The 26,032-nt window shown below is 40.9% G+C and overlaps 1 protein-coding gene across 3 annotated transcripts in view; it reads left to right on the top strand.

The window, feature by feature from the left end:
- The first annotated feature begins 2,459 nt into the window (after positions 1-2,459).
- zgc:171482 (zinc finger protein) overlaps positions 2,460-26,032 on the top strand; it is a 93,375-nt gene continuing 69,802 nt past the window's right edge. For 2 of the 3 annotated variants that reach the window (XM_044046100.1, XM_044046101.1), the window contains exons 1-3: positions 2,460-3,021; positions 18,438-18,554; positions 22,913-23,005. In XM_044046100.1, the coding sequence (XP_043902035.1) occupies positions 18,444-18,554; positions 22,913-23,005 (204 nt within the window). In that variant the 5' untranslated portion in view covers positions 2,460-3,021; positions 18,438-18,443. The remainder of the gene's footprint in view (positions 3,022-18,437; positions 18,555-22,912; positions 23,006-26,032) is intronic. The other variant, XM_044046102.1, reaches the window with a different exon arrangement.

The raw sequence follows: 26,032 nt of genomic DNA, 5'->3' as shown, positions 1-26,032 counted from the left end.
TCAGTCCTGCCTTGGCTGGTGGTTTGATAAATTGGCCCTTTCATCTCGTCGATGTGCACTGTGTCAGTCGGTTCGTGTGTGTTTGGATGCGGCGGTGTGTGTGCGTGCAATGTGTGTGTGTGTGTGTGTGTGTGTGTACTGTATGTGTGTGAATGTCTGCCTGGGTACATTGTCTGCGCTGTGAAGTGTTTGGCTTCCTCACTGAGGGCTGCTGTCACTGCCTTTGAAAGCGTGTAATAAGCACCCATTCTGCCGGAATGAATGCACATCCATACATGAGTGAGAAAATGTGGCATTTCAAGAAAAAAAAAGACTTGGGATAATTGAACAGAGTCATTATAATAAAGGGGCATAGCAATGTCATTCCTTTCAGCTAAGCTCTACATTTGGTGCATATAATTGCTTAGGGAAGTGTTTGCGGTAAACAATGAACTAACGTCTTCTTTTGACGGATCAAGGATGATTATTGTTGGCCGCGCGAGGCATTCCTGGCACCAAACAAAGGGGTTTCAGTGAGGTGGACTGTGTTTCATGGCTGTGAAATGTTGATTTTGGTTTGATTGGGATTCAAAAGGAACCGCTTGTTTATTCACATTACTTCAGAAATATCTCCAAGTGAAGTATGGGCTCATTTGCAGCAATTTGGCATCGCTGAGATAATGATTTGTAGAATCCAGGAGGTATAAGTCAGCAAAATATACTGTAATCATCCTCATATTGTGGCATGTCTGACAATTAGTCAGTAACTTGCTTGCTCCTCAGTGGAACAAGAATTCAAAACTTGCCACAGAAACAGGAAATACTGTTGGATATATGGACTCTCCTACAATAGTACAATAGTAGTTTTTGATGATATTGTTGGGTCTATAAAAAGAAAACTTCTTCATGTTACCTGAGCCCATAGGCCTTCATTATGTCTGTTTTTTTTCTAGCCAAGCTTCATTTATATGATGTCTTTGCTTGATGAAACACTTTCAAGTTGAATTAATCAACATGATCTGTAATATGTCATTCCAATCACTCAACAAAGTCCTTGAGATTAGCTGTACTGTTGACCCAAATGCTTCATGAAAATACCAGAGAGGAGAATTATCACATCTAAATCCCAGGCCATGTGTCCGGGACACGTCTCTGTCTTCAGTCAAACTCATGCTGGGAAAATGATACGGACACTAAACACCTTCACCGCCTCGGTGATGAAACACGGCAGAGGATATTCACAAAATACTGAGCCTGTCATGGTGGCTCATAGCCTTTGCTAAGAGGGGCGGGAATCGACAACGACGCCATGATATGATATTATCATAATATTTAAGTCACAATATGATATTATCACGATATTTAAGTCACAAATTTTGTTTGGTTAAACGCCAAGTGTGTGGTCCTGCGTCTGTGACTGGATCGTCTAATCTGCCGTTTTTAAAATCACGTTGGATTTGAAAATCCTCTGGTGTGGGGCAGGCTTAAGTGAAACTTTAGGAATTAAAAGCACAAACTATTTTTGTTTTTGATAATCGTGGCATAAAGCGTTCATTTTGTCCCATGCACATACAAAACACATACAACAGACACATTTTGTAACATCTGTTTATAACATTTGTTTATATTCTATTATTTTTCATTTAGAGTTTGTTTTCTATTTTGACTTGATTGAATTTTGTATACTTTTTGTATATATGTTGGTTGAAAATAAAACTTTCAAAATTCTATCAAGATTCTTTTGTATCTTGAGTACAAGTATGTATTACTTTTTGTATATATGTTGGTTGAAAATAAAACTTTCAAAATTCTATCAAGATTCTTTTGTATCTTGAGTACAAGTATGTCAACTAATGTACACAATAATAGTAATGTATAATAAATGCTGTCATGTCAATGTGTGACGTGTGTAGAAAAGTAACATTAGGGGAACGTTCTGGGAATGTTCTGTTGTATGAAGGTTGTGAGAAGGTAACATTCTGGGAACCTTAAGAGTGCATTCTCTAAAGGTTGTATGAAGGTTGTGACAAAGTAACGTTCTGGGACCCTTATGAGGACGTTCTCTAAAGGTTGTAAAAGGTTGTTGTAAAGGTTAGAATGCGTAACGCTCCCTTATGAGCTAAAGGTTGAAGGTTGTGACAAAGTAACGCTCTGGGACCCTTATGAGGACGTTCTCTAAAGGTTGTATGAAGGTTGTGACAAAGTAACGTTCTGGGACCCTTATGAGGACGTTCTCTAAAGGTTGTGTGAAGGTTGTGACAAAGTAACGTTCTGAGAACCAAATGTGCAACCAGAAAGTAACATTAGGGGAACGTTAGGAAAACTTTCTGTGGCAACCACAGGAGAACCTGTGAATAAAGCCATTGTTAGCCGCTGTGAACTGGGAAGAATACGTGAATGTAGCAGTGATGACGTCTCTGTGCTCATGTTTATATGTGGGATGATATTCGTGTGGTGGTGGCTGCTCCGTGTGGAAACCTACCCACTCACTCCCCTCTGCAAACCGCGCGTGCAGTGTAATTCACTACCACACGCTGTGCGAACGGAGCGCGCGCTCATTCATTCATTCTTTCATCCATCCATCCATCCCGCTGAAGGCTGCTCACACTTTCCTCTCTCTCTCTCTCTCTCTGGTTCTTTCCTTACACTCGGACATCTGTACTTTACTGAGTGTTTACCCACAGTGGGAGTGACAGTGGGTGATATCAACACAGCTCCGCTTCTCCTTCTCCTCCACCGCGATACGATACGGAGCAGAGAGACAGAGGAGTCACCGGAGGACGCGCGCATCACGACGGCAGTATAGCGAGCAGCGGGTGGGAGTTTTTGTTGTTGTTGAGCATTTAAAAACAAAGACAAACAAGGTCTAAAGAAAACACCAACACGGGGACGGAAACTACAAGGCGAACTCTCTGTTTTTGACATGATCCCCGTGTAGTTTGGACGGATTTTACGCGGCACAGGTGCGTTAAAGGATTAAAGACAGCCCCGTTGGCGGATGATTGTCGGCTTGGTGAAGAGGTGTCACTGCCTCTGCGCAAGGTGAGTGATGGATTCCCGCCGTGAGTGGTAAAAAACAACAAGCTGACAGGCTTACTTTGTTCAACAGATGGATTCTTTCGAACTTAAATCAGCGGATTTGTCAGAGTTTGTGAAAGTTTTGCGGCATTTTGTTTTTATCTCTCGTGGCAACTGAGTCTATATTTCCGTGCATAGTATCAACTGCTTATAGCTTGTTTGGAAACATCCTTCACTGGTGTTTTTGTGCAACAACTTCCACCAAAAACGATTTATAAACAGTGTAGAACACTTGGTGGTAGCTGGAAAGAAGCAGTGTGAAGAGAGTTGAGTGTTTTACAGTTCTCATAGTGACATTTATATGAGCAGATGTTGCACAGGTAGGATTGAATCTTGTGCAGTCTTCTGTTATAATAGTTGAGGACTGCCATGGCATCATGCGTTTATTTATAGACGCACTGTTTTGTCTATGAAAAGTCTGAGCCTATTTTAAATGTCCACTGTCCAAGGATAAGTTCCCAATGTGCCGAGGCGTCCAGCCAACACTGGAGAAATCAAAGACGCTCAGTTTACAGAGGCAGAACCGTATCATTGCCCTGGATACAATGACACTGGAGAGTTCCTGGAGTTTCTGCTCGATCATTTTCGGGTAATCAACTATTTCAATCATTTTCAACAATCCCTTTATGCTCCTGCCAGGTGCTTTTGGAATTTAGCAAAAGATGGAATTACATTCATGGATTTTATTGAAACTTTTCAGAGTTGGAAACCCAAGCTCTGCCCCACCTTCAGTAATGGCTGTCTGTGATGAAATGAGAACGATACACACACCAAATATGCATTGGATCATTTTGATGATAGTTACTGCATCACATTTCACTGACTCCTGTCCATCTGACTGAGAGCGCTCGCACTGCCTGTATCTGTCAATATGAAAAGAATAACAATGTCCATATACAGCCTCATGTCTCTGGTCATTTCATGGTGCTGGACTGTCTCTGACTCTCTCACACACACACACACACACACTCATGTTTGTAATAGCAGTCATAGTGAGGACATTCATTGACATATCGATTCCCTAGCCCCTTAGCCTAACCTTCACCATCACAACTTTAACCCTTATCTAAACCTAATTCTGACCCTAACCCTAAAACCAGGATTGAAAAAGCCATTTTTAGGGATTTCAGAATGTGAGGATAAGCCTAAATGTCCTCACTTTCCCAAATTGTCCTCACTTCCTCAGATATACAAGTATATAATAACACGCACACACATACACACACACACACAGGTTTACACAGCTATTCTTCTGAGGACACTGTACTGACTTCCATTCATTTGGACAGTCTAAACAAAGTGTTATCCCTAACACCTTTACCTAACCCTTAAAATCTTAGCCCTAAACGTCAGAAATGAAGTTGTGTCGCAATAGGACCAGGTTTTGGTCCCCATGAGGGCTACTGGTCCTGGAAGAGCTGCAGTGACAATGTCAAGTACACAGTAACCTACTATTTGGTTAGTGTGGCCACTGATCAGGGTCCTGGGTCCTGCACTGGCATTGTGGACTACCTAACCTGTGCTTAACCTAACCACACTTTGCTCTATATTATTTTAGGTTTAGACGAGTAAACATTTTTAGAAAAGAACACACACACACATGCAGGCAGACACAAGCGTTTTCCCAAATATCACTCCTTCGAAACAGTGTAATAAAATGTCATAAAACAATTCATCATATTTACGTCAGCACATGCCTCCATCCTTTCAATCCAGGACATTTTATTAACGCCTTTTTAGCTTCATTGCATTGCTCTGGGTCTTTCTTGTTTTGTGTCCACATGCACATGCTCGACCGTCTACACTGAGCTTTATGCTCTGTTTACATGAGATCTTCAATTATTGGCTGCGATCGATTCAGACTTCTAACGTACTTCAGGTCATTGCTGCAAACACAGTGGCAGGATGTATCAGCACCGGAATAGCATAGAATAGAGTAGAGTAGAATAGAAATGTAACTTTTAGAACATATTAGAGCTACACCAGACAATCACAAATATTTGATCAATTGTTTGCTCGAGAAAAAAGGGTAGAAAATAGTCCCATTGTGGATTCTGAGAGCCTAAAATTGCCTCTTTAAAATTGTTTTTCCCACGTTGACCAAACTACCATTCTGTAATAATCTGGCTGTGCGAGAGCAAACCAATCTGCAAATGCATCAATTCATTTTTGATTCGCATTATTAACGACTGCAGAGGATGCAATTAAATGAAATGTGCGATGAGATCAGTGGGGCCAGCTGAAATTGTGTAACTGAAACTTTTGCCAACATCTTTGCAGAAATAGTTGTTGATTGCTCAACCAGTTTCAGGGCAGATGCTTTAGCAGGCGAGATGCCACAGTGAATACAGCTGAGATTGCTGATTGGTCTGTTTTTCTGGGCCTGAATGATTTCTTGATTGAGCGATAACATAAAGTGTGTGAGTGTTTGCTTCTTTTGTCATGTTTGATGGTAAACAAGATTGCATTTTTGACATGAACCTCCCAATCGGCAGTTTGATTGACAGCAACATGAATCATTGGCTGCAGCTTTATTACAAATCCAAAACGGTCCAGTTTGCTTTTGTGCAAGAAAATGCGTGAAGACTGGAACCAACCAGAGTCCTGCATGGGTCCTTTTTTTTTTTAACCCGCCCACACCCATGAAGCTCCGTAACAGAACCAGCCTGTTAACCGCCATTATGTCTAATGCGATATCTGTCCCGGTTAAAGGTAGGGTGGGAGATCATTTTCAGGAGCATTTTTTACTGTATTGCTTAAAATCCTCTTCACAACCCGATTGTAACCAATGAATTAACGCATTGACACAAAAAAAAAAAAATGTCCGTCAATCATACTGAACGGCAGCGAACAAAACAATTGTATCGTGATGCATCAATCAAACTGCCATCTGTCCCCCCTCCACAGCTTATCCAACGAGACAGTTGCAGCAACATTATGGCAGAAAAAGGGGCCGACAACAGGTGTTGGATGCAAACAAATGACGGGTTTTTTTTTTGGGAAAGCTACTGCAAGATAACAAGTATCCAAAAAACTTGACATCACCGAAAAGTACCGAAAGTTACCAATGCTGCGCAGTGCTCGTGTTCGTTGCGTGTTCCTGTGCTCGGAGGGAAGTCGGAAGAAAGGGGCTTGGACTTTTGAATTCAAAAGGTAGCCTACTCCAACTGTTTTTCCAGAATCTCCAACCCTACCTTACATGAAAGCCCAGGCTCCAATACTGACATGCTTCGTTTTTTACTCGCACATTGTCAATACAAATTTCAATTAACACACAAAACGTAAGTAAGTAAATAAAAATGCCTTTCACACAACTACTGTAACGCTTCAGTTTCATGGCACATAGCAATGCAATGGCACCATGCAGTGGCAGCGTGTGACTTTCAAAATAAAAGTTATTTTGGCTCGATAAGAGCGATTCATTCATTTATTACCACTCCTGTCTACGTTTTTTCACCCGTTACATTACACAGCCTTTTTGAGGGTCACTGTTGGGTACTTGACCCGGTGCAGGACTCTGGAACCAACAAACTCGTTATTCAAACATTCTAACAACGGATCCATCCATATGTGAAATGTCTGACTCAACTCTTAAACCTTTAATCCATATTTCTATGTAGAGTAATGACATAATCCAGTTTTACATAGAGTTTGCCTTTGAAAATCACCACAAGTAATGAAGTATTAAATGATCTAAATCCTACTTTGTAGTAAAATGTCAGGACTCTTCAGGAACGTGTAGTAACAAGGGAAAGTCACTGATTCACATAAATGTAATTAAACAGCTTGTATTTATCCTATTTTCCGTGTGCTGCACTTTTAACTTCACAGCTAAACACACAGAGTGGAGCCTTTTTTTAAATAAAAAAAAAAAAGTGGGAAAAGTAAATCAAGTCAATTAGCACGTTCATAATGTGGAACATATGCAGAGTAGCTCTCGTCAGCTTTTACCCATGTGGAGGAACAGTAACCTCTTTAATTCATTCAAGAGTCAGAAGAGTCATTCTGTGTCTGAGGGAGAATCTGATTAACCGACTGGCATCATTCACACAGTCCCAGAGGAAGAAACAGGGATGTGATGCTGCTCTTGGTCAGTGATATGAACATGCTAACCAAACATATGTATAGAGTACACTCAGATATACACACACATAAGAGCATTACAGCTACATTTGTACCAAAGCAGTACAGTGCGACACAGTGTTGCCCTTCCATTGATTCAACAAAGACGAAGAATGACACTGACAGTATTTCCCATGTTTGATATTTATGACTTAACAGCAGCTGAGGGGGCGTGAGCACAAACCTGCATTAACCAATGAGAATAAGTTGACCGGGAAACAGATGTTTTGTTTGGAGCCGTAACTCGTACAAGCCAAGCTGATCCTGCCTTCATCCACTGTTGACGCTAAGTCGCGTTAAATCACGCAAGTTTCTGTGAGTGGTCCAATGTGTGGTCCTGCGTCTCGACTGGATCGTCTAGTCTGTGCTTTCTCAGGATGATAACAAATCGGTTGCAAAGTTCGACGCGTCTGTGGTCACGGTTTGTAGACAATATGAAGTCCATTTGGAAAATCCTCTAGTTTGTGACAGGCTTTAGATATTTTGGCCCATACAACCTTTGACAAAATGTACATTACTGCGTAACCGATCTGAATCGTACCATTGGGTGGAAACGGGGGCATAATTGTGTCAGCGTCTGTGGGACTCATTAAACAAGTGTGATTGTTGTGGTTTCTTCGAGATAGATAGAGTGTCATGTGTAGGCGTGTGTGTATATTTTTCCTCTTAAAGTGCTCCATAGCAACAGGCAGCATACTGTCTTCAAATATCTTTTTCTCACACTCTGTACGCTGTGACCTCTCGGCTGACTGTGTGTGCATGAGTGCATTAGCATCTGTGTGTGTGTGTGTGTGTGTGGGCCATGTGACCTTTCTTGGTGCACATGCATTAATAGCCGCATAATAACTAATATGGAGCCGCCTGCTGTGCCCGTCTCCACAATCATGATAACTCTTGTCTCATAGCAGTGTCACAAAAATGCCAACTGTCTCCAAGTGTGTGTCCTATTCTCTTGAACAGATATCATCACAGTGTTGCAGCACTAATAATGATTTAGTGGTAGTTCAGCGTTTTTTTCGCCGATTGCACACGTCTCTTAAAGGGACATCGAGAGACATCTTCAATAAATATCGTGACACGGTTGTCAGGTTATGTTAATATCAACGTTAGCTTCATAACTAGTTGCATATTTCATATCCGGGCCGAGCAGACAGAGCTCTTTAGAAATCAATTTCCTTTTGCTCCATCGCCATGTTTAAAAACTGGCCTGCTGCCAGATGGGGAGGGAGTGTGGGAAGGAGAGCGAGTGGATGTGGATGCATTACTGAATGAGTAAAGAGGAACATGCATATCAGATCATTTTATCAGAAGTAGAATTCAGGTCACTGGCTTCATGAGTGTTTGTCTCGTCACAGAAATGTGAGAGAATTTGTCCAAAGTTCTTTGCGTTCAGGAAAACTTTCTCACAAACACACCGACAATCACATGCAAGAGGAAGGAGCACAGGAGGTTGATCATAGCGCACGGGGTCCTATTTATATACACTAGGTGCTGCAAGGTCACGCCCTATTTAGTCCGTGCTCGTGTGTGTGTGCATCCATGTGTCTGTCTGATCACAGCGTGCTGTCTCAGCTCATACATATCAATAGCATTTCTATATGCCTGTGCATGTGGAGACTGCATGAATCATAATAAATAACTCACTCTCTCTCTCCCCCTCCCATCTCATATTTGGAAAACACATTATATTGTATGAATCAAACAGCAGAGGAGTAAGGGACCGAGCAATTTGAAGCAGGCAGTAAATTGTAGGGTGCATGTTGTGTGGTTGAATACGGTAATTTTAAATTGTAATAACGCTCTTTTGATGCTGTGGCTTTTGCAACAAGTCTTTTAATTTTTTCTGACTTCAGGCCTAAGAGTGAGTTGCTTTTTCATTCATTTCCTTTGTTTGATCATTTCACTGTTGATTGCCGTTATTGAGGTCGTTGATTTTTTCTTTTTTTCTTTCCTCCCCCTTGTTCCTGTAGTTCCACTTTGCTGGAAGCTTTGTTCTCCAACATACACTCAAGTCAATCTGGTGAACCCAAAAAAAAACAAAACAAATCTATTCTTTCAATGTAATAACACTTACGCTGTCTTAGAGAACTGGGCTCACAGTGTGTACAGTTTTGAAGCGCATCATAACAGCAGTACTATAGAAACATCCAGCTTAGCCCGACTGTCTTTTATCAGTTACTACAACATCCGACATTATTCCTCTAGTATACCTGATCTTTTGTACAAAAATGTTGCATTCTACCATAGAGAGTAGGGCTGCAACTGCATGAGGATTACTCTCATTATCCATAAATCAGCTGATTAATGCAGAAAATAGTGTAAAATGGCGATCAGTGTTTCGCACGCCACGACTTCTTCAGATGTCTCGTTATGTCCACAAACCAAAGATCTCTTAAAGGAGCAAAGGAAAACCAGATCATTTTCACACTGAAGAAGCTAAAATCATAGAACTTATCTTGTTTGATCAAAATCACACTTGAAACCAAATGTACTAAATCTATTTAGTTTGCTTTGTTTCTTTTGCAACCTCTGGCCTCATCGTGAGAATCCCTGCAGCCATGGCAGCTCACATTTACTCACGCTAATGTACACAAATATGACAGGCTCTTTGAAACAAAAACACATATATATAAAGCAGGGGCACAGTGACTGAAAATGGATATTAGCGTACTTATGCCTTAAGGACCAAAATACATACATAATCAACCCTCTGCCATACGGCGCTGCAACTAATAGACCTGCTCTACTGTCAAACTACATGACTCACAGTAAGTGTTAAGTATAACACTGTGATATTTGTTTAGTTTGAGCTTATTTTATAAATTAGTGAGGAGTAATTGTTTTAACATGACACATAAATAATGGAGAGGACGATGAGGAGAGCTCATGAAGAAAAGTCCTTACTTGGTTTGTGTTGGTTGTTCCAGTTCTATTGCAGTGGCGTAGGTACATCACTGCCTTATGCTGCCACATGAGAAAACCCCTTACATTACTCATGTATGATGTGTAGTGGGGATTTAGGTGACTACATGAATGACATTGTTACTATTCTTATGCACGTCTCTAACCTACCCAAAAACACTGGTAATGTGCTGGGGAAAAAAAACAAAACATGTGCTTTCAACAGCTAAAATCCTTGAAGCATGCACTTTTATGTTCAGTACAATCCAGTGTTTAACGTTCTTCTCTTTAGTGATCACGCCGTTATCTCGCTTTTATTGGATCCTCAAGCTTTAATTGTATCACTGCAGTCCAAGGTCTCACACACTTGGTACCAAGACGGTGTTTTTATTGGATTATTAATTTTACAGATGAAAGTACTGACGGTACATAAACGGCATAAAGGAAAAGTTAGCTTTTAAGGATTGAAGACAAGGTGTTCTTGATTTTGTTGTTGCAATTAGTCGCTAATGGAACAAGAAAGACCCCAAACAGTTTTGTTGCCATGCAGTTTACCATCACCCATATGTTACAGTAGCATAACAACCCCATTCAAACTTCAGGCCACCTTTTGTCTCCCCCCCCATTAACTCGGTTTGCCTTCCAGTCTGTTCGTGAACGTACGCAGACAGGCAGAGATACGCTCAGTTAAACTGGGAAAACCCAACTTTGCCTGGGATAATGGCCTTCATTCACCCTCTAATGAATCTATAATATGGCCTAAAGCAATACTTCTCCTATTAATACCACTAAAAAGTAATGGTCCCAAGAGACACAGAGAGAGCGAGAGAGAGATATTCGGTGGTAAAAGTACAACGCTATAACCTCAAGTATGAAAGGTCTTATCAAGGCGGTGAGGTCATAAAGTCTACATGATATCATCAGATGTGACGAGCACAACTGATGAGGAACTAAATCTGATTTATCCCCTCATGGGCCACCTAAAGGTGATATATGTGTTTTTGCAGTTGCTACATAGGAGCTATTTACTTTTAAGTTCAGTTTTTAAAGTTTATCAGTTCAATGTTGGGAATGCTGAGGTAGGAATTACCGACTGTATTCCCATTTCCACCATTGTTTGGTTTCCGTCTCCCACATTTTTTAGCCGATATCAACAGTCCGGGACATTTCGGCTTCATTTCAAATGTGTTCTGCTGAATTTATTGCCATTTAATTTTTCCATTTTAAATGAATATAATCCTTCTAAACTGTGGAAAGGTTAACCACAAGAAAAGGGTGGAAGAGGAAAAGGTAACAAGAAAACAACAGTTAGGAATTGCTGACTCAGCATTCCAACTATTGGTGTTAGCGACCAAATAAATGGACAAATGAACAGGAAAACAACAGCCAGCTGTCTCCCATGGTGATAATGAAAATGGCCACAAGTCTGACCACACATCAAACTCCAACATTCACTCCTTTTTCTGGATCATTCTCTGCTACTTTGCAGGAGAAACATTTAATTCCGTACCAAACAGATTATAGATACTGATATAAATGCTCAGTACACAGCCCGAGTGCTGATAGGATAAAATAAAAGGTATACAAAGCCTCTTTATTGTTGTTGTGATATTGGTATTAATTCAGAAAGTCTCATCAAGACAAGATGGCCTTTTTTGTGAGGAGACCCAAGAATGAATACATTAATAAATTCCTCTTAAATATAAACAATATCAACCAAGTTTCCCTGAGAGGAATTGTTGTCCTTTGGCAAATTTATTCCAGTAGAAAGGTTCAAACTGCTTAAGCTTATCTACCCACGAGGCGGATGAAATTGGGAATGAGAGATTAGAGTGTTTTTCACCGTCGATATCAAGATGGTCCATACATACCTCAAAGAGGGAATTATGTCTGAAGTAGAATTTGGGGCACAACAAGCCCCAAAGAGGGAAAAAAAACAAAGAGAGAAAGTGTAGTGTGAGAGCGAGAGACTTGGGGGAAGATCCAGGAGAACTGATCTTGGTGTGGAATGGTTTGGTTCCATTTTGTTGGCATCCTTTCCTTGGGGTACCAGAGTAATATCACGGTATAGCAATAGCAAAAAGTCATTAATAATCAGTATAATCTGAATAATTGAGAAACTTCAGATTATTCATGTGTGTTGTGGCACCTGGCTTGAGCATGACCCTCATCCATTCACCCACTGTGAGTTTCTCCAGCTGCATTTTCACATGACTGGACATTACTCTGGAGAATCTCTGGAGAATATCACTTATGTTCACACATACAGCCTCTCTGTACTATCTTGGAAGATCGCTTCATTTTTCAGTGCAGGTTTGAAAACATTTAAAGAGCCAACAATGTCTAATTGTCTTAACTGGACCGACATGGAAAAGACACTGTAATCACATCATCACCTATTTTGAATCATTCTGGCTTTACACTTTGAGTGATTATACTTTGATGTTTGTGCCCTAGATCTATTTAGCACTAAGTGGGGATCTGCAGTGTAACCCGAATGTAGGTGGACTTAGATTCAGGACGTCTTTGAAGACATTACTCCCTCAATCTAGTACCTTTGATTAGAACAGAGACGGGAGGAGGAGCCGCAGAGGGTGAACTGTGTTCAAATAGATTATATTACCAAATGCAAATGATGCAAAAAAAAAGAAGAAAAAAAGATGTGGAAGATCAAAGTCAGAGAGCAGAGTGACTTTGTGGTATAGATTTTCATATTAACCCTACAACTCGTTCTCTTGTTATTCCCACTTGTGCCCAATTAACGAGATCATTGGCTCACAAGATGATGTCAATATTCTTTTGACGGTTAAATCCAGTGCTCCTGTCAAAATGTGAGAAACAGATAATCTATTACAAACAGGGTTTCTCAATCCGGATCTTGAGAACCCACTGGCCTGCGTGGTTTTGATGCGTCTCTGTCTGTTGGAGCAGGGAAACATCTAAAACTTGTTGTGCAGTGGGCCCCCAGGACCAAGAGTGAGAAACCCTGGTCTAGATCATAGCACCAAGCTTTCCCGATGAAGGAGATTGAAGAGAGAAGAAAGAAATTAGGAAACGTCAACAACAAAAACAAACCCTGCTTCCCCAACCACCCACTGCTTTCTCGCCCCTGTTTTATTACAAAGGGTGATATTTATATCTTTCACTATCTTATCTACAGTAAGCATTTTACCTATAAACTTTACCTGTAAAACATTACACTGTATCTCTGAAAGAACTCTCATCTGCTAGAGTATTAGTAGCAAATTAGGTCACGCACTACTTCATTTTTTAAGCTCGGGCGATGGGAAACAGTCAACGCAGTTATATTTATTATAGAACAAAAAGCCACGTCCATTTCAGTGCCAGAGGCTGAGATTTCTGAGACAGCTCAGAGTTCACATCCATGTTAAATACTTGATGTGGTCTTAAAAATGAATCCCCACATGGTTCATGCTGTCATCAGATGCTTCAGGCTTTCATCTTCTCAGAATCAGAAATACTTTTTTTTGTCCCGGGCGGAAATGTCTTCCGTTCTCACTCAGACTTGTCTAGTTTTCACAATCCCATGTTAAGTTTAGTTGAGCTACTGTTTGTGTGTAAAACTAATTTGACTTTAACTGTTGGATGTTTGTCGACGACCACACACACATTCACAGTGACTTCATCGTAAATCTTTACATGGTTTGTGCTCAGGTTCTCTCCAGCGACTCTGGTTTTCTAAACGAGTAGAAAGATTTGCAGATTGGGGTTAAGTTCTTTGCTCTAAACTGCGTTTTCTAGTATGAATGGGAGCATAAATTGTTGTTTGTCCCTTTATGTCCTGACTGGCTCAACCTCAAAGTAAAAGTGGTAAAGATAAAGGTTAAATGGATGCTTCATCTGGATGTTAGGGACTACTTTGATTGACAACAGCTTGGCAGCATTCACAATCAACACACCAACTGTGATCAAACACAACACAGCAACACTGCTTCATCCCTCCAGCAACATAACCTCCTCCATATTTGCTATGCTGTTGATATTGTTGACTGAAAAATGTTATAATCACCATTAACATCACAAAGATAAAGCTGTTAAACTTTAGAAAAGACCACACTTTACAAATGCTTCCTTTTGTTTACTTAGTAGTAGTATTTGATGTTTACTGTATGAATAACTAATGAATAAGTTACTCACTGTCAGTGTGTCTATATACATGTAAAAAGTCAGATTTTAGTTGGTCTAAGACAATAATTCGGTTTTCTTAATGTCATGTAAACATGTTAGTCCAAATAAAATCAAGGTAGTCTTAGTCGGACTAACGTGTCTCAATAGTGGGATTCATAGTCCAATTACATAGTTGCGTGCAACAAAATTTCCTCCCGGAAGTAGAAGGAGACGACGCATAAACTACGGCAGCAGTGGCGCTGTCTTTCTTCCACGCTCCACCTAATTTGTATCAGGATTAACGTGAACAGCAGGTACGAAACCTACAGAACCACAGCACGATCCATCTCACCGTCCTTCTCGCCGTTCGCTTTTTGTGTTCCTGTGACGTAAAACGTCAACAGGAAACTGATTCAACGCACACTAGCTTATAGAGAGATACAGCGCCACCTATGGAGACGGAGTCAGGCGTGCACAGCCAATTCATTTTCTCCTCCGCATGTATACTCAGACTCGGCAAGTTGTCCAATTGCCTGTCTTAGCCGGACTACGGCCTTAGCTCGATGAAACTGTACATTTAAACGTATTAAGTGATGTTGTTCCCTCAAAGAGCAGAGACTCCCTCAACAATATATAATGTTCACTATAAATTGTCCATTCTTAAATACATTCTTAAAAGAAAGTTCCAACTTTCATTGTAAATGTTGGCCTTTCATGTATATTGATTTCTGACTCTATATCACAGATATACAAACTATTTTGCTGTTACACAATTCTGTCATCACCGCGTGCAACGGCATTACCGAGCTATAACACTATAACGAAAGGAGGACCACAGAGACTAACTTAGCTCAAAATGCTCACAGATATGAAATAAAACAGGCTTCCCGGTGGTTTATGCTGGTTTTAAAAATTGATGCTGAAGTCATAAATTCTCACACAGCCTACATACACTAGTAAGAGTAGAGTGAATCACTGCATTGGTCTGATGAGGTTCCATTCAGATATCTAAACCCATGTAACATGAAAATATCTTTTTCAGTGTACCAGTTAAAAACCTGACCCTCCCCCCGACACACACTCACTCACACACACACACCTCTCTTCCCCCCCACTCTCTTCTCTCTCATTATTTTTTCACTATCTGCCTCTCCATCTTTTCACTTCATTGGGCCTGCCAATCCATTAATCTCACTAACAGACTGCCTCTATTAATTAGTCTACATCTCCCATCTTGCATGTAATAATCGGAGGTAATGGAGATATTAGGAAGAAGGGGATATTTCCGCCGTCACAACCACTTTTAATTAGCCAGAAGATTGAAGACGGGCTCAACCCGGTTTGGCCGACGTCCAAAAACACAGCGCACAAGTGTCTTTCTTCATGTCACAAAATTGTGTGAGCACATTTAAAGTGCCATTTTGCAAAATATATCCTCTTCACCATGTCTAACAGGACACTGTGTGTGTGTGTGTCTTCTTTCCTTCTCTGTAAACAACTCACACCAGGTGGCATTTCAGTATGAATATTATTACACAGATCTGTAACTTACTGAGCACATGTAAAGCAGATCATTAAGTCTGGCGCTCCGAAGCCGATGCTTTACCTTTTAAAGTTAATCCATGAGGGTCGTTACTGGAGGATCAATTAAATAATGGAGCGAGTGTCTCCACAGCACTTCTCTAGGTAATTGGAAGGTCCTGGGTGCACTAAACAGACAGAGGATGAACAGACAAGGGTAATTACCAGTATTGTTGTAAAGTGTGTGTATCGCGCGTGCATGTGTCATGCGTTGGCTAAAAGGTAATTACACACTACACCTCAGATAACGAGTACGAATTCCTGCCTGCTTTTCCCCTGCTGACACACGGAGGAGGTTTTATCTGATCTCACCGATAACGTTGTGATTCCCAGGATGACATACATGAGACTATTCCGTCAAAGTCACAGAGTCTGAGTCAGCAGCAGCAGCAGCAGCAGCATCCATGTATCGCGGGCTATTTAATACGATGCCCCTGCAAGTATCCTGTCCTGTAACTTCTCTCCTTGAGGCAACAAGCTCAACCAGTTTAATGGTGGCGGCCCCTGGTCAGTTCCCTATAGACCCGTTATTCACCCTAACCCCGTCAAAGCGGGGCCGACAGGGCACACGTAATGAAGAGAGTATAAAATTGAAGACCTTGCAGCACATCATTACACCATTTTCTGTTATGCGACCGAGAACAGAAGTCGTAGACAGGTTCCCTGCACTGACAGGGGTGTAAAACACAGGTACAAAAACCTTTGGAAAATTGTCAGTGGAGCCCCAGAGTGTTAACTTAAGATTGTATAAAAACTCGGTACAAATACAATAAATAAATTACTTGTTGGTCTAAAAAATGTCAGAAAATGTTGAAAACTGTTGATACGTGTTAACAAAAACCTCAAATTGATTGGTCTTGTTTTGTACACAAACCAAATGTATTCAGTTTTGATGATTTCTTTGACACAGAGAGCAAAGAACCCAGAAAACATTAACATCTAAGAAGCTGCAAAACCCAAAAAAACATATTAATTTATCTACAAAAAACACTCAAACTGATAAACTGATAATCAAAATACTTCATTCATTTAGTAATCTGTTAACCAATGAATTGTTTTAGCACACAAATTGAATTTCATCCAAACAGATTAACAAGTTAAATGAACGCAATTTAATTTATCTTGTTCATTTTAGTTGAAATGAACTTGAGTCAACTGAAGTAAATAATCGTAGAAGAGAGTCATTTTATGACTTTTTAGAGGTCTGTTTGTTTTTAGAACTTATAACAATTTATTTAATGGCTGCAGTAACTGGATCAAGCCTGTGAACCACCAATGTCGTCCTTTGGCTGCAGCCGCTTTGAGCTCTTGTTGATTTCACCCAGTTTGTCCCTTTAGTCTTCTCCTCACGTGCCAATATTCTGCTCCACTCCCCTTAACGGTAAAGTGATTGCCTTAAAGAGTCATCGTCTACGCCGCACAACAAGGTCGACCATTATTAGTTTAGATGCATTTCTTGCTCAATCGGCAGCCAAAATGTTTAATTACGCCGCTACTATCAGTAGTTACAAGGTCAGGTAAGAGAGTGGTGAGTCTGCAGGATAGAAACCATAACAACACCTTTGCTCTGCTTCACAAATTAACTTGTAGATCTTTGGTTTGTCCACATTTGACCTCTTTTTTTCCTTATATCACAAGCTCTTCAAATGTTATTCCTGTGCAAACCACAGCTGATGAGATAATACGAGTCTTCAAAGCCTTACTTGAACTCTCTGGGGGACGACGGTGATGTCTCGGGCTGTTTTTTTTTTCCTTCGCAGCTCTCACGCTATCATGCCATCAACAGCTGTTGTGTCATGACATTCAAAATTACTCTGGTTGTTGTTTTTCCAATGTATGTGCAGTGGTCCTGATCGATTTTTCCTCTTTTTTCAGCCTTAAAAATACAGCCATACTGGGTTTTTTTATGGGTTTGTTTATGTTTTTTTTAATATGCTGCTCTCTGTTCTTCATTCTGTTTTGTTTTTATGGTGAAAGAACAAAAAACAAAATTAAAACAAGGACTCGTCATAGCTATTGAAAATGAAAACAATCAGTAATTATGTTTGTGTGACAATTGGCTTGAGACATTGTTTTTCTGCAGTGAGAATGAATACAATCAGCAGTCGCCACTGGGTCAACGACTGTGGCTTTTATTGGCTCTGGCTGAAATCAGCAGTGCTGTCAACATGACGCCCAGGTGAATGCGGCATTTTAAAATAATCTGCTCCCTGAAAGAGGGACTGAAAGAGGGACTGAAGTCAAATTTAAGAAGATATGAAAGTGCAACTGCTGTCGCTCATCTCACGGTTGCCTGTTTCTCTTGTGTTGCACGTCCCTCTTTTGTTTCTTGACAGCACATTTTCTGACATTAAACACAACTCACTGGGGGAAAGCGACAGAAAAAACTCTCTCCTGGCAAAAGAGAAGGGTTTAATCACTGTTTCTAACAGGTTTAACCATGTTTTATAACTCTGGTGTGAAAGAATGCAACCAAAAATCACCACTGAGAGGATTTTCTAGTAGAGGATCAACATATTTTTGGCAGAGCTGTCATCATAAATTGAGATAAGATGCATTTTCATGTCTGACTGGCATTTTAATCCAAACTGAATGTTTAACATATTCACATTTTGTGTTTATGTCTGGGCATGTGTGTGTTCCTGCAGTTTCAGATGAAGATGAAATCGGCGGGCGTCGTGGATGGAGGGCTGTTCACAGAGAGCTATTGTAACATCTGCAATGCCCAGCTCATCTCCGAGTCCCAGCGCACCGCTCACTATGAGGTGAGAATGTTTTTTTTTTTTGTTTTTTTTCCACATACACACGGGGAAATTTGCACAAAAACAAACAAAACAAAACAATGTCTGGCAGATTTCTGCACTCTACACACTTTGTATTAGCCTTATTTGTACCAATTTGTTGTTTGTGCATTTAACTCAGCTCATCCATTACACATCGACTTAATGCAACATGGTAATGTTAGTCACTTGCACACCAACAAACACACATTTCTCTTTTTAATGTAGTCTACTCCTCAGCAGACGCTCTAAAACTATTTTAATGAAGGTCAATTAAATAACCAGCTCTGCATTATTTACCGGGGAAGTGTGTGTTGTGTCGTGTTGTGTATGGCTGTACATTGCATGTGCATTTAAGTGCGTTGCAGTTGTCCTAAATGCAAGACACAGTTGGGATTAACAAGCAAATTAATGAGCACAAGGCCCCTGTCTGGAGAATATTAAGCAAGGACAACAACAGCGTGCACAGGAGTGTGCACAGACATGTTCAAAGAACATGCACATTGGGGGTAATCCACTGCTGTGTCTGACAAAAACCCACAGACTTGAGTTGTGCACACAAACGGGCACGGCTGAGTCACTGCGTGCCTTTCAATGTCACTCTTTTACAAAGGATCTCTGCAGAGGTCAGTCTGGAGACGAGGCAGGAACTATTTCTATTTTAATTGAAAGTGTTTTGTGTGAGACATGGAAACAGAAATAGTTTGGAAAAAAAAAGAATACAGTACAATTATAAAAAGGGATGAATCACATAGTTTCTTTCCTATCTTTATTCAACAGAATGGCCTTTCATTTTTAAGAGCACCTTTCTTTTTTCTGCATTCCTTCCCCTAAAAACCCTGGTCTTCCTCTCTCATGTAGCCCTTGCTTACAATACATGCAGATGTGCTGTGTGTTTAGATACTTTTGCTGCACATCTGTCACATTTGGACAAAAAGAAATGTAAGGTACGTGAGCTGCTGTTATTATTATTAATAACTACAAAAGAACAACAGAAACAGAAATGATGTCAGTGTTTAGTTTGAGAAGGGTGAAAGTTTCAGCTTCTTCAAGAGCCATTATACTCTATGCGGTTTCCTCTCACCCACACGCAGAGTCACACTGTTCCGTCATGAGATGACAAAAGTTTTAATTCCAGTAGAGCTTGAGTACACGTGACTGTCAGCACCCACTGTCTGACCAGGTGCTGAAGATCGCGTGTGAGCGACGTACACACAGATACACGAGGATGACGAGGCAGACGTTTATTGTTCTACGCCCTGTCTTTCTTTGCATTGGGAAGAAATATAAGAAGACAAAGAATGGACAGAGAGACACGCACAGACCATGAGAAAAGAAGGACGACGGAGGGTCAGTGAGGGTTCAGGGTTGTAACCAAGGAGACACGCATACTCAAGCTTCCCGCTCCTATATTCCAGAGCCATCGACTACATGGCCAAGTATATACTAAACCTGGTTGATTTAAAATTAGAGCACGTCATTTACATTACATATACTGCAGACAGATGCTATTCTGTTTGTGTACGAGGCATTGCAGTGACATCTGCAAATTCTTTCTGAATTTAAAGCGTGTAACACTCTTTTAATGTAAGATCAAATTAGTGTACTCCTTTACAACCTTCCCTAAAACACAGCACAGGGACAGAAGCCTCTCTCTGGGATTGAATAATTTTTTATTTTATTATTCTGTCATTAGATGCGAGAGTGTAACGTAACATGAGTGAAAATTCATTCTCCTCATCTAGTCTGTATAAACCTGTCTCTCCACATTTGACACATTCTAATTTAATCACATCCATCTCCACATTTTCTCCCTCGACGTGTTTCATAAAGCAATTTCTCTGAAAAAAAAAAGCAGAAGCAGTAGAATTCATATAAAATGATAGATGTCATACAGTAGTGAAGGTCGCAGTGTGCCAATAAAACCATATGTACAGAACAAGGTAGCTGTGTCAAGCGAAGCTGTGTATGCAAAGGCACGAGGGCCGTCTAAACAAACACTTAATATAATCCTTACCCTACAGCATGTCAATGATGTCCACTGTTCTGCGTTAATGTGACAGTATGCAGTTTCAAAGACAGCTCTCTATCCTTTCATATAAACACAAGCATTACGAGCAGGCAACGAAACACTGTCAGAGGCGTGTTCTATGTTCTATGCTGTGTTTCCAGTACAGTACGGTTCGGTTTGGTACATTACGGTACGGCTTAAAACAGTAAAGCCTCGCTCAGGCTTGCGTTTCAACGAACAGTACTTTGGCTGCATCCGCAAGATACTTGGTGCTACGTAGCGGTGCGGCGAAAATGAACTACAACATTGAACGTGAAGCATCAGACAACAACGCAACCGACAAGACAAGACATCAAGCTTTGTATGAGAATATTCTGCGGGCGTAGAAGAAACACAAGGGAGTGGCGCTTTTCCGTCGACCAATCAGCTGACTGTTGTGGGTCTAGCTCCACCCGTACCATCCTGTACCTTTACTCTGGTACCCCAAGGGCGGGATACAGAAAAGTTTAATGGTTGCAGACGGTTATTAAGGTAACTAGCAGTTAAACCCGAGGTTCTCGTTTCTAACAGTAATACATCACCATGGCAACTTGTGCTGCACGCCTGAAGAGGTTATGGTCACGATAACAAACAATGTGCATGCTCTGAAAGCACCACCTAATGATGAGAAAGGTCTGCTGTGAAGCTCAGTGCGTTGATTGTGAAAGGGCCAAAAGATTTCAGTCTTACAAATCCCTTTTCGCTTTCTCCGGTGGTTTTTATTATTACATGATATCCCTGTGCTGCAGATGATCCACTTCTCAGCAGGAGGTTACTCCTGTGTAGGAGGACCTCCTCTTGTTTTGTTGATTTAGTTTTCTCTGTTAGCTGTAGGCAATGTCAAAGCCATTCCATTGAGCTTTTGTAGAGTTAATAATATCCCAAAACCGAGACTGTGATTTTTGTATTTTAATTATTTTCTGGTCTTTTTGACGCCAGGGAAAAGAATAAGGCTAAAACAGTGACACACACACACACACACACACACACACCATCAGAATACATCCAGATCCAAGCAACACATTCACTTAAACAAATGTAATTAGTCAAAACTAATAATAGGGTAGTGATGTAAGGCTATTAATTTCCCCTCAGCTGTCCTTCCTGCAATTTTCACTGCAGCTGTTGCTTTTAGCTCGAATTATGTGTTCAGCTGTGTCGCATCTTTTGAAAATTACAGGTATACTTAGACTTTTGGCATGCCGAACTAATTCATTATGGAGGTGTTAATAAATATTTTTACACTTTTCAATCACACTACCTTGTTTGGTGCAGAACCTTAGACTTTTAAGTTCATCCGTCCATCCATCCATATTCATCCATATAGGGTGAAAGGCAGGGTTCACCCTGGACAGGTCACCAGTCCATCACAGGGACACTTATAGAGACAAACAACCATCCACTCTCACACCCACGGTCATTTTACCTAATCCCCATATTGCATGTTTTTGGACTGTGGGAGGAAACTGGAGAACCCTGCAAAAGCAAGAGTGCTAACCACTACACTAACTGTGTGGCCCCAGCAATAAAACATAGAAGACAAAAGAAGCTGTTTTACCACCTCAGACAATACAATATTTAAAGCATGAGGCTCATTTCAACCAGTGTTGATGAAGTTGAAGATGCTGGTACAGTGCGACCGTACCACTATGATATTTTAGTGAAAACTATATTAAGTTTGGTGGGTGAGAGGAGGATGAGCTAAGCGCTGTGACCTCACAGACCTCCTTCAGTGACAGGCTGCTGCACCTCTCGGTGTGTTAAGGAAAGGTATCGCAGGTCCTTTCCTCCCCTGCTGCAGTCAGACTGTACAACCAGAACTCAGTAGACCACACCTGCACCGAAACTGCCTTTAAACTACATGAAATCAATCAGCTCGTGCCATACAGAAACACTGCTACACAATGAACCAACAACACAACACCGCCATCAGACTCACAGCTGTCAGTGTCATCTCACAAAATGATTTCATCACTTTTCCTTTTAGCAGAAAGATGAACACTTCACCCGGCTCCTTCTCTGTGGAAGTGCTGGAGGCTTAAAATAGTTCAAGTTGGTAAAGAAAATCTGTGCACACTTAGACCAATGAAAGACTGCAAGGATCTGAAGTGTGCTGGGATTTTTCTATCAACAAGCGCTAAGAAGCTTCTTGTATATAATGCTGCACTCAAGGCTTCCAGAGAGCTTAAGCTAGCCTGGGTCATTAGCCTCTTTGCGGACTGGACTTACTGAATAAAATCTAATTCAGATTCCTGACTCCCCCTCACTTTCCGTTTGTCTTTCTCTCGCTCAGAGTAAAAAACATGCCAACAAGGTTCGCCTGTTCTACATGCTTCACCCTGAAGATGGAGGACCACCTTCCAAGAGACTGAGGCCAGACAACCCAGTAAGTTTATACTTTGTTTTGTCTGTGTCGATTACACTTTCTCACCCCAAATGAAATGTATGTAACCGGATTCTCATGTGTTAAACAAAAGAATTTTAATACGACATCGAGTAACCTCCTCCATCAGGTATTGTGTTTCTGTATGTCCCTTTGATTTCCCTCACGTATCACGTGTTTCAGAGTTATTGAAAGGAGCTGTTCTGGAGCTGTTCACTTGCCATTAAAGGCGACATAGAATGCTTGTATCACACATATATGTTAGTTATGGAGGTCTACTTACATATATTAACTTGTTTTCATGCTTAAAAACCTCCTAGTCGCTGCAAACGAGCCGATCAAAATATCTCCTCACTGACGCTCTCGTCAGCCGCGCTTTTTCAGACCAAATCCACACCCCCAGAATGTGGACTGTGTTGTGATTGGCCAGCCAACGAGAGCTTTCCCACTGTCCTGTGATTGGCCAGGTACCCGGAAGTGACGTAATAGATAGGCCAGCTCTCAGATACACAGCTCCCCCTTCTGGCACGGTGGATGCTCTGCATCTCAGCAGCTACAACGAGAGTAGTTCTTCTTCTTCTGCGGTTGAATGTACGCAACCGGATGTGCCCGGACTAGTGCCCGCACCGGGAGGCGCTACGGTGGTGAGAGGAGTGGTGAGGATTTCTGATGACGACATCAAATTACGAAAGTGCTGATCTGCTTCACAGAGCCCAGGAAAACAATACAACACTATTTTCTCAGCAGTGGCTGAACTGTTTGTTCTGAAACTTTAGGGTTTCATAAACGAGGTAATGACGCAGACACACACACAAATGCAGCGTTAATTGGAGCTTCCGGTCTATGTGGCCTTTAACTGACAAATGGCAAATTTGTAACAGCACCACAAACATGATGGTCTCGCCTCAGAGTCCTTCATCCTGCGCGGGTTGCTCGACTAAACTCCGCAACATCAGCTCGGGAGGAAACGTCCAGCAGCACCGCTAGCAGCTGTCAACAGCCGACAACACTAGGAGCATTTGCCAAAACATCCAAATATAAAAGAAACAGTGCAAGGTGGAATGTACGCACCACTGCTGTTGTCAAAGGTTTTGTTCCGTTTCATACGAGAGAAAAAACGTCATTCAAGGGCCTGGTTGAAACACTGGACCGCCAGTATGACTTGCCTAGCCCCTAAAGTATTTAATACATCCAAATTGCACACATAAATATTATATTTCTTATGTGTCCTTTTCTGCTGTCTAATTATACCTGTGGCGATGTTATTTACATTTATTTACATTTGAAGCATTATTCTGACATGACTCAATGTAATGGCCTAGTTCACTCTTAAACTTGCCCATTGCAGCCAAGTGCTCATGGTAACTTTGGTTTGATCCATATAAGCTATAATTCCTTCTAGAAAAGATTTCCTTTAGCTGTGGTGCTCTCTGTAAGACAGGGTTAGCCGATGCCACCGGCCGGCATTATATGTGAGTATTGGAGGTTAGTACAGCACCACCGTCTGTGTGCAGGTGTGTGCGTGATGTAGATGGGCCACTGTGTCTGTGTATATCTAGGTTTCTAGGATCCTCTCGCAAATGATGAGGTTGCTGTTGCATCCACAGTGAACTGTGAGAAGATGACGCAGTACTGTTGCTGTATGTGTGTGTGTGTGTGTGTGTGTTTTTACCTCCACATTTTCAGGTACAGGACAAAACCTAGTCCTAATGAGTCTGAACCTCATTTCTGAGGAACTGGTTAAGTTTAGAGCCAAGATTTAAATTGTGATTAGGTTAAGTTAGGCTGGTTATGGTCATGGTTCAGGATAAGGCTGTTCAAAAGAATGGAGGTTAATGCGGTGTCCTTAGAAGAATAGCTGTGCAAACGTGTGTGTGTGTGTGTGTGTGTGGAAGGAGGACGTTTTACATATAGCACATCCATCTTGCAAGATGAATGGGGCACACACACAGATGACATATATTACAAATGTACGGTCATGTCTGGTGGAAAGACAGTTTATCAAACTACAAGAGAAATCTAGAGACATAGAGAATGACAAAGAGGAGACACGTGAAGGGTAAGATGAAGAGTTTCTTTAAGGAAAATTGTGCCGTGCCAAATCCACTGACCCTCGGGCCTCCACTGACAGAAAAATGCATCAATGATGTTTGTAAACAGTGAAGTTATTACACACTTGACAAATCATCAAAGTTTAATCCTCACTTTGGGGCTGTAATCAAACATATTCAAACTGTTATAATTGAAGGCAGCTCCTTTAGCTAAATCAAACACGACTTGTTCACTTTTAAATATGAAGTCACAACAGAAAAGAGGGGAGCTGTACTAGGGATGGGACGATACCGCTTTTTTGTGTCCGATACCGACATATATCTACCGATGTTATCGTCCATTTATGAACATATGAAGCTGTTTATGCCACATTTATGCCAAGTCATTTCAAAGACATCGTTCTCCAACTGTGTAACAAATATTGTTCTCCCTAAAAGAAGAACTTAACAGTCCAAACATGACTCAGCTAAAATGCTTTTGCTGATTTTTATTTACAGTTTTACAGTCTTTTGCATAGTGAAGCATGTATGTAGGATTTTGGATAGTATCCGACCTATAACGAAACTGACCAATGCTTAAACTGTAATTTATGTTTGTCTAATCTGGATATCCTGGTGTCACAATTGTAATCGTTTCTTGTGTTGCATTTATCAAAAAAAAAACAACGTGTGGAAGAATGAAAAGGAGAGCTTGAGAAGCTCAATTTCTTGCCATTCTGTTAGCGTTTGTGTGTGAGATTCCAGCGTGCTAAAGTTGTGGTTTTGGTTGTAAAGCTCACTGGGCAGCTTGTGTCGTTTATTAAAAAATACTTTTGGAATAAGGCCAAAAAATTATTAGCAGATGCCTCTACAAAACCAAACAGAACTGATAACTCAGATAGATTACACAAATAAACTGAGATTTTATAATACAAAATGTTTTTATTCTTTTACACCTGCTATATTATTATGTTTCTTGTGCTACTCACCAAAACATGTC

Source organism: Solea senegalensis, linkage group LG15 (genome assembly GCF_019176455.1).
Source record: "Solea senegalensis isolate Sse05_10M linkage group LG15, IFAPA_SoseM_1, whole genome shotgun sequence".
Lineage (NCBI taxonomy): Eukaryota > Metazoa > Chordata > Actinopteri > Pleuronectiformes > Soleidae > Solea > Solea senegalensis.
Note: the sequence above shows the minus strand (reverse complement) of the source record. Positions and strands in the feature narration are given on the sequence as shown.